We start from the raw sequence: 11,388 nt of genomic DNA, 5'->3' as shown, positions 1-11,388 counted from the left end.
GCCATGCACAACCCACATCAAGAAGAACATCTCAAACAGAGATGGTGACAAAGAGGCATACATATTAATATCTTAACTCAATGGCAAAAAACAATGAACTGTTTAACAGGAAAGCATTTCTTTTTAGTCAAGTGTAAAATGCCTAAATAAAACCATGTGCATGAAAATACCTTTAAATAAAATGTGGATCAAAAACAGAAGAGCAGAACTCCTTCATTTGACCATCGTTTATTTATTTTGCTACACAACAGAAAAGCACTCTCAGCTTCTTCTACACTTGATCTTTGCATAAACAGATGCCAAAGGTTCTCAGTTTGAAATGGAAGCTCATGATGAAGGACCATGTGAGGAAGCTCTGGCTCTTGGCAGTCACGTCATCAAGACCCGTTTCTGCTCTGACGACGTGTTATGAGTACAAAACATGAACGATTAGCACACTATGAAATAAAACAAGATGACCGAGTCATAAATAGTACCCGTGGAATAAGATGGCAGTGTCTAGGGCTTGTATAAAATACAACCCGAATTCCGGAAAAGTTGGGACGTTTTTTAAATTTTAATAAAATGAAAACTAAAGGAATTTCAAATCACACGAGCCAATATTTTATTCACAATAGAACATAGATAACGTAGCAAATGTTTAAACTGAGAAATTTTACACTTTTATCCACTTAATTAGCTCATTTAAAATTTAATGCCTGCTACAGGTCTCAAAAAAGTTGGCACGGGGGCAACAAATGGCTAAAAAAGCAAGCAGTTTTGAAAAGATTCAGCTGGGAGAACATCTAGTGATTAATTAAGTTAATTGATATCAGGTCTGTAACATGATTAGCTATAAAAGCTTTGTCTTAGAGAAGCAGAGTCTCTCAGAAGTAAAGATGGGCAGAGGCTCTCCAATCTGTGAAAGACTGCGTAAAAAAATTGTGGAAAACTTTAAAAACAATGTTCCTCAACGTCAAATTGCAAAGGCTTTGCAAATCTCATCATCTACAGTGCATAACATCATCAAAAGATTCAGAGAAACTGGAGAAATCTCTGTGCGTAAGGGACAAGGCCGGAGACCTTTATTGGATGCCCGTGGTCTTCGGGCTCTCAGACGACACTGCATCACTCATCGGCATGATTGTGTCAATGACATTACTAAATGGGCCCAGGAATACTTTCAGAAACCACTGTCGGTAAACACAATCCGCCGTGCCATCAGCAGATGCCAACTAAAGCTCTATCATGCAAAAAGGAAGCCATATGTGAACATGGTCCAGAAGCGCCGTCGTGTCCTGTGGGCCAAGGCTCATTTAAAATGGACTATTTCAAAGTGGAATAGTGTTTTATGGTCAGACGAGTCCAAATTTGACATTCTTGTTGGAAATCACGGACGCCGTGTCCTCCGGGCTAAAGAGGAGGGAGACCTTCCAGCATGTTATCAGCGTTCAGTTCAAAAGCCAGCATCTCTGATGGTATGGGGGTGCATAAGTGCATACGGTATGGGCAGCTTGCATGTTTTGGAAGGCTCTGTGAATGCTGAAAGGTATATAAAGGTTTTAGAGCAACATATGCTTCCCTCCAAACAACGTCTATTTCAGGGAAGGCCTTGTTTATTTCAGCAGGACAATGCAAAACCACATACTGCAGCTATAACAACAGCATGGCTTCGTCGTAGAAGAGTCCGGGTGCTAACCTGGCCTGCCTGCAGTCCAGATCTTTCACCTATAGAGAACATTTGGCGCATCATTAAACGAAAAATACGTCAAAGACGACCACGAACTCTTCAGCAGCTGGAAATCTATATAAGGCAAGAATGGGACCAAATTCCAACAGCAAAACTCCAGCAACTCATAGCCTCAATGCCCAGACTTCTTCAAACTGTTTTGAAAAGAAAAGGAGATGCTACACCATGGTAAACATGCCCCGTCCCAACTATTTTGAGACCTGTAGCAGAAATCAAAATTGAAATGAGCTCATTTTGTGCATAAAATTGTAAACTTTCTCAGTTTAAACATTTGCTATGTTATCTATGTTCTATTGTGAATAAAATATTGGCTCATGTGATTTGAAAGTCTTTTAGTTTTCATTTTATTAAAATTTAAAAAACGTCCCAACTTTTCCGGAATTCGGGTTGTATATGGGCTTAGATTTCAGTCCTTGACATCTACATAGTCTAAAACCTGACTTCTGTTCAATAATTTGAGTAATTCTCAAACAAAAAAGGGTGAAAAATATTGATGATGGAAGACTGTCGTGTGCCGATTGGCAGCTACATCACAGGCGTTTGTGAGTGAAGTTGCATATTACAGTGACAGAAGCTCTTGTGTTTCTACACTGAGTGACTGAAGGATGTGCAATGGCTGCAGGGCAGTGAAGGTGACGGTTATGACTGAGGTAATGACGCACTGCTGATCCAGCAGCTGATGTGTCTCCTGGAGGCAGTTCATGTCAGGTGTGTGTGTGTTTGGCGATGCTGAGTAGACGCTGTCGTGTCTGTTCAGCAGGCGTCAGTATGAAAGCATCACACACGTGTGTGTGTGTGTCTGTGTGTGTGTGAATCATCGTCCACTGCTGCTGGTTGTGCTGCTTCCTGAGCTTGAACCGCTTGAGCCGTGATCCTCGTACAGACTGATCTCAATCTGACACACACACAGGTTAAGGGGCTAACATCACAGCATTACACAACCTTACATGCAAAAACTACTAAACAGCTTTTACTAGACGACTTGCAATGAATATGATTAAAACTGGTGTCCAGTTTCATTTTCTCATTACTGATAGTTTTGTTATTTTAAAGGCATTTTACTAATACATTTTGTTTTAGTTTTTAATTTGTAATTTTTTTGTTATTATTATTGTATTTCTATATAATTTGTATTCTTATTAAATGTATTATGAAATTTTATATTAAATTCTATTTTATTTTATTTTATTTCAGGGTTTTATGGTTTTAGTAAGTTATAATAATCAATTACTGTTTTAAAGCAATAAAGATGGAAATCTGACAAATTATTTATAGTGAGAGCTTATTAGATATTTTATTTTAACAATTTTCTTCCATTAAATTAACATAACATGACAAATAGCAATATCTGTTAAATTGTTATTCAATTGTGAAAAATACAAAATATTATAAAAATAAATAATATAAAATATAAGATAATATAATAATTATCAAGTTAGAAATATTATATGTTATTACTCATGAACCTGATTTAATTCCAAAAAACAATATTTAGCTTAATATTTAGATTTAACAATCTTTTGAATTTAACGCACTGTAAATATATATAGGCATAAAGATGAATTTTAAATATATCCATATCTTTATTAATACATTTAATTATGAAAAAATATATTTATCTTATTTGATATTCAACTAAATCTGTTGAAGTGACACCAATTTATTGTTACAAAACTGAATAAATATAAGCCAAAAACAATATTTGGCCACTTCCCACATTTTGTTCACGAGACTAACAACAGTTTCTGAAGTACAAGTAGCTTCCACTGACCATTTGTTCACACACACACACACGCACACACAAGCACACACACGCACACACACGCACACACACACACACACACACACACACACACACGCACACACACGCGCACACACACACACACACACACACACACAGACTCTGTAAGGATACGACCCTCATGCCTCTCTCTATGGGGTCTGTGATGAGGAGACCTCGAGGAGCGTAGACCTTCTCATTCTGCTCCTGAATGTACCGAGATACCTTCTTCAGCCCCTGCACAAACACACACAAGGTGCACTTTTAATCATCAGCAATTTTATTTGCCATAGTTTGCAAAAACTGGCACATAAAACCATGTTTTATTTTTACATGCCATTTCAGGGTGGCCTTATCTGAAACTGATAATGCACCTTCTCATAGCGTGTCTCGATGCACAGGAATATGAGGTAAACCGTGAGGCAGGCCAGACATCCCTCGAGGTAGGACTGGCCTCCGATCTTCTCCGCCTCTACATAGTAATTATTCAGCGTCTTCACCGTGTCCTCAAACAGCGTCCTTTCAATCTGACCAATCAGGTGCAAGGAAAAGATGAGTCAGCCAATCAGAGAACACCAGAGAGTTCACACAAGGACATTAAATGACAAAAACTAATTGAACCAAAAACTGACATTGTGAAAATATCAGTCTCATGCCAGTCCCATTATCACGTGATAACTCTTGATTGCATCAAAATAATCAAACAGAGAAAGACACAGAGAGCTCTACATGTTAATCTCCCTTTCTCTGTCATTTCCTCAGCAAGTCTTTACTGGGCGTCTGTATCATGATCTAACACCTTTAAACGGCTCTATTATCAGCTCTATTAGCAGCTCATTATATGTGTGTTGTGTGGAGTCTGCGCACTCAGCAGTGCTTTGCTGAAGAGCACAGTTTCTCTGAGTGAAGAGCCCTTTTATCATCCTCTTCTTTTTACTTGCGTTGTGTCTCTTTTGTTCTGCCACACACACACACACACACACACACTTACCCTGCTGTCTAACTCGGAGGGGAACTTGGTCTGGAACTTGCAGACGGTGCCATCCGTGTAGTCTCTCTGAATGAAGACCTTATTGGCCAGAGATGCATTGTGTCTCAACTCCTGAAGGTTATGGAACTACAGCAGAGGATGAGAGAGGGTTACAGATTAACAGATCTAATCAGAAATTCAGTTTCCTTCGGATGTTAGATGTTAAACAATGCATGAAAATGGCTTGACGACTGCAGTTTCCTTTACGGCCTTGTAGCATTTTCTAGTGAAACCAGAAGTTTGACTAGGAAATTATCCCCTAGCATTCAGTTATATCACTGTTCCTGCTAGTCAGTGACCGCTGTTATTAGACATTTTAGCAGTGCATTTCAGGTGATGACATTGTGTTCGCTCATCACTGTATCACTTGAGCTCAAAGAGTAACAGAGTGATATCATCATCATTAGCTCAGTATATTGCACTGATTCTGCTGTCATAAGCTCTACATTAATGTCATTAACTCATAGTAATGCAGTGATGCCATCATCATAAATCTCTTTTATATTAATGCAGTTGCATCACCATCATTAGCTCATAGACAAAGCAATGCAGTGATGCTGTCTTTAGCTCATATAGTAATGCAGTGTATATAAATGATATCTTATAGAATAGTGCAGTGATTTCATCATCATCTCAGACTAATGCAGCGATGTCATTATATCATACAGTAATGCAGTGATGTTATCTTTTACTCAGAATAATGCCGGGACATTTTCTTCATTTATCTTCATAACTGCAATACCCTAATCCTAAGGTAGACAACACTGCATTTTGTGAGCTAATGATCATGAAAGCTCATACAGTAATGCAGTGATTTTGTCATAAACACATAAAGTAATCCAGTGATGACCTTATAATTTAATGGACACTTCATGCACACACACACCAACATCAGAGCGATTGGCCATCTGTCACCCCCAACACACACAGACTAACATCCGTCCATCCCCCACCCCTTCCCTTCATTCTCACCTCTTTCTCTTGCAGTACCAGTAAAGTTTATACACTGGAAGACTATCATAAGAAAGCACATTCCTTACCGAACTACTGCACAGCACCACCACACAGAGATTCAGCTCAACTGACAACACCGTATGTTATTCTTTATCTCTGGACATCTGAAGGTCAGATAAAGATTATTTTGACTGCAAGCAAGGGACAGTATAATTACCCTGGCGGTCCTGGCAACCTGTTATTTAAAAACTGGCATTGTTTTAGCAGCAGGGCCTGCCAGTGAATGTCTCAATCTGATATAGTAACAGGCTGAGACAGCACACACTGATTCAAACACACACACCGCTCTTCAATAACGTGGACAAGATCAATTTCTGGCACTCAACATTTGCACAGATCTCAAGAATTCTTGCACAGCTCAGATAAAAGACATATCCGGTGTCAAATAATGCACAACATGACATATACCTGTTGAACTCCTCAGAAATACACTCAGAAGGATCTAGAACTAAACTATGATGGGAAAAGTCTAATGAAAGAATGTTACTTCAATATAAAATACTGTATGCAATTATTAACAAATTCATATACCATCCCATGGTACTTCAAATGATACATGGACCAGACAATGTAAATGCCAAAAGTTTGTTAGTAACATGGGACATGTAGCATGCTACTAACATTATAAACCATCAACTTTTAACCATTAATATTGTATATATATATAATATTCCATTAGGTTTTATTGGTTATAACAAGCCACAAACAGAAGGTGACCAATTAAGACCAACAGGGTCCATTACAGTTTCCATTAAAACCAGTACAATTACCATCCTAACCAGTAAAACCATTACAAATTATGTGATTGTGTCTATTGTTTTTTTTTCTTTTTTCCATGGTACAATAACATCTGATCCCATCATTGTAGTATACGGGAAAACCGAGGGATTTATCACAACTAAACGTTCTGGGCTGTTGTTACTAAACGCCTCGTTAATTATGCATGCAAGCCGCTCTCGGTAACAGTCTCAGAAAGATGAGAGACATTGTTACCGACTCCCGCGAGCACAACCGATCGATCGCGAGGAGACGATCATTTAACACACACACACTCACCACTGAAACCAAATATATCCAAACACATTCTAGTCATCCGGTGTAGACTGTACAGAATGATTATTGACTGTTCCCGGAGGAGTGTGTTTGTTTTCCGCTCGCACGAGATTAAACAAAGAGATCTCGCGCTCGAACCACGACATCACGCGCGCGCTCAAGGTTACTCGGCGGGACGGCGGACAAACATTTAACTCTTAAATTTACCCCAGAACAACTTGTGAAATCGCATTTTGAATCCAAACCGCAGGAAATCACAGCAAATATCGTCAGTTAAATCTCTTTTTAAAAAGTGATTTTAAAAAGAAAAAAAAAAACACCCTACAGATTCGTGGCAGTACGGGAGTTTTGTTTGGTCCGTCGCTGTCCGCGGTGCTGAAATCATTCCTGATCCGTTCACCGATGAAAGAGACGCACAAACACTTCGCTAAAAGAGCTTATGGAGCAGTGGACGGACGCTTTTATTCTCTTCGGTGTCCACTGCGCGCTCCGCTACGTCACACGCGCACGGCTCGCGCTCATTTGAATACAGCACCAGATCCTTCTGACCACAAACATACGCCTTTGTCATCTGTGATGAACAGTTCTTTCACAACAAACTTTCTTTTCTTTTATCGATCTAAGCATCTGATCTAAGCAAAAGCATTTCAGACAGTCATGAAACTCTGTGTCAGAAATAAACAACTAAATAAATCCATATCTGAAAGCATTATTGGAAAAGCTTATTTTGTATTCTTATAACATCTATCATTGCAAAACTTAGTCACACTTTAATTTAAGGTGTCCTTGTTACAGTTTAATTATACATCTAAGTACCGAGTAATATTAATTGACTATATGTACTTACTATATGGTTAGGATTAGAGTTTGTCTCATTACTTTCATGTAATTATGCATCATTTATTATTATTATAATAGAAAGTACATGCAACAAGGACGCCTTAAAATAAAGTTTTACCCAAAACTTAAAGAGTAGCATCAATAAAAAATGTCGATGTATATGTAGTATGTCCGTGGTTACTTTGACAGTATTTCAACACTAGATCTGACATGAAAAAAACAACAACCGCTGATCAGTGTCAACATTACAGTCACCCAGAATAGCATCTCTGCCTGATCCAATATACAGGTAACCTATCATAGTTAGTCAAATTCAGTCATAATAAAGAACATTTGACTAAATGATAAACAAGATTACCACATTATGACACTATCTATCTGTCTATCTATCTATCTATCTATCTATCTATCTATCTATCTATCTATCTATCTATCTATCTATCTATCTATCTATCTATCTATCTATCCATCCATCCATCCATCCATCCATCTATCATATTGTTGCTCTTCACTTGTGGCTGTTATAGGGTTTAGTTCAGTGTCTGTGTTGTATGTTTATTTTATTCCGTGACTTATGCGCTGAGCAGCAGTTATAACCGATTTTAACGGTTTTTTAAACGGCGCGAGAACAGCGACAGAGCTGATGTTACACACTAACGACACGCACTGATCTCCAACACATATTTAAATGATCAAAATGACGCCGAAATCCAGACGCTAGCTTAAAAATCGGCGCATATAAACACACCTGGCACAAAAACGATGAATAAAGAGCTGTTTCTCACCTCTGTGGCCATGTTGCCATGCGAGCGTGAGATGCCTGTTCCGGTGCTGAAACGGGTTCACGGGAACAAACGTTTGCGCTCGGGGATAAACGGAGAGGGGGCGGGGCCGGATAGAATCACACAATCTGATGACGCGCGGGGGAGGAGCAACCATAGACATCATACTGCGTTGCAATCACTCTCTGTGTTCATAAAAGCAATGCTCCTTCGAGTTCAGCAACTCTTGGTGAGAAATCATTTATTTATTCTATTTAAGTTCAGTTAAACTTTTTAGTATTACAATACGATTCATTTCAGAGTTGCATTGCAGAGAGTTGTACAGTACTGTTATTTTATCCCTCAACGTTTAATTAACATTAAATGGTTAGTTCACCGAAAAATGAAAATTATGTTATTAAGGCGAGACACTGCAGGTGAATAGGGCAAAAAAAATAACTAATAGTTATCACCTTACTTACCCAGTTGATTGGTTACATTGATTATTGCAAACATTATTTTGTATTACAAGTTTTCAAAAATGTTATGTTTAAATATGCAAATGAGGCATTATTTAATGAAATATGTGCTAATTTGCATAAATGTCTAGTACAAAAATCTGAACACTAGATGAAGTCAGTTTCAAATTTTTTGTTTAATTTTTTGACATATTAGAGTCAAATGTTTTTACAGAGGGAATTCTGGTTATCTTTTTTTATCACTCCATAATTCAGAAAATACTTTGAACAGCCAGAAAACAATATATTTTCACAATTTTGGGGGGAATAAAATGTTGTATATAATCAAGGAAAATATATATGAACAAATCCCTCTGTAAAAATCTTCAGAATATAGACAGGAATAAAAATGTCAAGTTTGGTGTGTGTAAGTGCTACTGAAGTGGAGATTTATGGCTCAGTGTTGAAGAAAAAACTCATTTTGAGAAAACAGCCTTTAGAAATATGTATTGTAATTGAAATCTATTGACACAAACAGATAAAGTGCTATAAAAGAAACACTTAACAGTGTCTTTTGGATGTTTTCCTTCCACTAGTTTGAAAAAGCACTTTATGAAAAACCAAAAAGCCCAAAATCTCAAAATTGACAGGTGCTTGAAAAAACAGTGTTTTTGCCTGCAGTGTCTCACCTTAATAACTCACCCTCATGTCGTTCCAAACCAGTGAGACCTCCGTTTATCTTCTGAACACAGTTTAAGATATTTTAGATTTAGTCCGAGAGCGCTCAGTCCCTCCATTGAAGCTGTGTGTACGGTATACTGTCCATGTCCAGAAAGGTAAGAAAAACATCTTCAAAGTAGTCCATGTGACATCAGATGGTCAGTTAGAATTTTTTGAAGCATCAAAAATACATTTTGGTCCAAAAATAACAAAAATTGCGACTTTATTCAGCATTGTCTTCTCTTCCGGGTCTGTTGACGTACGACGCTGCTGACGTGTTATCTTTGTTATTGGGCACACCAGAAAACACGCCTGTCATTTAACTCAGGAGACACTTACTGCATTACATCACATCTGTACAGAATATATGCACACACTTCAGTCAGAGTGAGGAAGAGGATGTTGAGCAGAACGCAGCTCAGCAGGAAGCACAGCAGCATCCTCCACCTGAAAACACAAAGAGCTGAATACTGGAGACACGCAGCAGCATCAATATCTCAGAGACACGTTAAGAGCAAACACAAAGTCTCCTCATGAGTCACATGACACAGTCTCCTGAAGTACAGTCAGTGATTATTACGGGACGTCTGCGGACCCGAGCAGGGACTGCAGCACCTCCAGCGAGTCTGTGACCGGCTCCAGGAAGATGGCCATCCACTTGAAGCAGATCACCATGTTCAGCAGGTCAAAGGTCAGCGCTCTGGGGCTGCCCAGATCAGAGCTGCTGTCCATGGAGGATGTGTCTTTAGTGGTCAGCTGGGTCAGTTCGGCCCGGTCACCGTTCGCCTGTGTGGGGTCCTGAGGAGAAGAGGCTGTGCACTGCATGCTGGGAAATCAGAGATCATGACTGAGGATACAAAGACTGTTTATCTTTATACACATGTAACAGACAAGAGACACACATCTGTTAAATCTGATGCGTGACACTCTGTTTAGAAACTTTAATGATTTAATCTGAATCAATAAATAATGTCAAATCCAGCAAATTTGAGTAACAAAGCATCCTGATATATTTAAATATATGAACAGATGTAAGAATCAAGTCAACAGATGTCAAACAGATTTGATAAACATACATGATTCATATTTTTATAATACAAAAAAAATTAGTTATGAAAGTAAAAAAAAGGAAAATAACTAGAGAAACATTAACTGTCATATAAATACCAAGCAGAAGAACACAACCGACAATAACATACCTTTTAATCCTTAAAACAGCTTCTTCTATCGCTACAGAGTCATTCAGAAGTCATTCAGAAGTCATTAGTGTGCATTAAGATTAATAAATCAGAGATTAATCCACTTAAAACTATATTAAACTCGATCCACAGGCGGATGTGTGGATGTCAGAGCGTGATGATGATCGAGTGTCAGGAAGAAAAGAGCGCTGATCACATCGATGTGTCCCAGAAAACCCAGAAGTGACTGACATGTGACAATCTGTTTCTGTTTGGCGTTTGACAATTTAAACTATTACTGCCATCAGTGTCTCTTGAACCTAAAATGTTTTTTTTATTGGTTAATGAAAGTAGTTTTCACTAAACAAACTATTCGTTCTTTTTTTGCTGGGTACTGTAAATAATGCCCCTTTTCTGTCATATGTTCAATTATTAATGCATTAAATCTATGTTTAATTTATTCAAACAGTTTTACTATTGTTAAAGCGCCCAGTTTGTGGCCAGCGAGCCTATATCACTGACTTTATGAGCCTAATTTACACAAAGTAATAAAAGTGATTTGAATACTCATGGTGCCTCATGGACCCTGATTACGAGATCAGACAATATCACTGAGACACACATTACATGTGAAATTAATAACGCTCTTGTGTGGACACAAACTAAAATGAGTTTGAATGTTAATCATAACCATTGGCTTTTCATAAACCCCTTTCCTGAAGACAGTAATGATGTGAGGATGACAGATGCGTCATAAATTAACTTCAATGAGAAAACATGTGCATGACATTTTGACAGAGACATTAAAAACATCACCCAGGATTC

The 11,388-nt window shown here is 38.2% G+C and overlaps 1 protein-coding gene and 1 long non-coding RNA gene across 3 annotated transcripts; both read right to left on the bottom strand.

The window, feature by feature from the left end:
- Positions 1 to 212: 212 nt before the first annotated feature.
- Positions 213 to 511, bottom strand: LOC132144066 (uncharacterized). The gene is made up of 2 exons (XR_009434314.1): positions 374 to 511; positions 213 to 308 (listed from the first exon to the last, which is right to left on the bottom strand). It is a non-coding gene; the product is annotated as an uncharacterized LOC132144066 (long non-coding RNA).
- Positions 512 to 2,125: 1,614 nt separating this feature from the next.
- LOC132144064 (golgin subfamily A member 7B-like) lies at positions 2,126 to 8,336 on the bottom strand. Of its 2 annotated transcripts, none has more exons than XM_059554793.1 (5): positions 8,232 to 8,336; positions 4,501 to 4,626; positions 3,884 to 4,036; positions 3,645 to 3,746; positions 2,126 to 2,624 (listed from the first exon to the last, which is right to left on the bottom strand). In XM_059554793.1, exons 1-5 carry the CDS (start codon positions 8,241 to 8,243, stop codon positions 2,544 to 2,546), a joined length of 474 nt encoding a protein of 157 aa, XP_059410776.1. In that variant the 5' UTR covers positions 8,244 to 8,336; the 3' UTR covers positions 2,126 to 2,543. The 2 variants fall into 2 exon arrangements, with proteins under 2 accessions (XP_059410776.1, XP_059410775.1); XM_059554792.1 differs by lacking the exon at positions 8,232 to 8,336 and adding an exon at positions 6,932 to 7,151.
- Between the last annotated feature and the right edge of the window lie 3,052 nt (positions 8,337 to 11,388).

The sequence above is a fragment of the Carassius carassius genome, chromosome 7 (assembly GCF_963082965.1).
Source record: "Carassius carassius chromosome 7, fCarCar2.1, whole genome shotgun sequence".
Classification (NCBI taxonomy): domain Eukaryota; kingdom Metazoa; phylum Chordata; class Actinopteri; order Cypriniformes; family Cyprinidae; genus Carassius; species Carassius carassius.
The sequence above is the reverse complement of the archived record's forward strand: the minus strand, read 5'-3'. Positions and strand labels throughout refer to the sequence as shown.

Excerpts from the sequence above, each read along its gene's own strand:
- LOC132144064 (XM_059554792.1), bottom strand. The coding sequence starts at position 6,991 with ATGATTTCAGCACCGCGGACAGCGACGGACCAAACAAAACTCCCGTAC. Across the intron at positions 4,627-6,931 it reads TCCCGTACTGCCACGAATCT|TTCCATAACCTTCAGGAGTT; the intron begins GTAGGGTGTTTT and ends CCTCTGCTGTAG. Across the intron at positions 2,625-3,644 it reads TAGAGAGAGGCATGAGGGTC|ATTGAGATCAGTCTGTACGA; the intron begins GTATCCTTACAG and ends TGTGTGTGTCAG.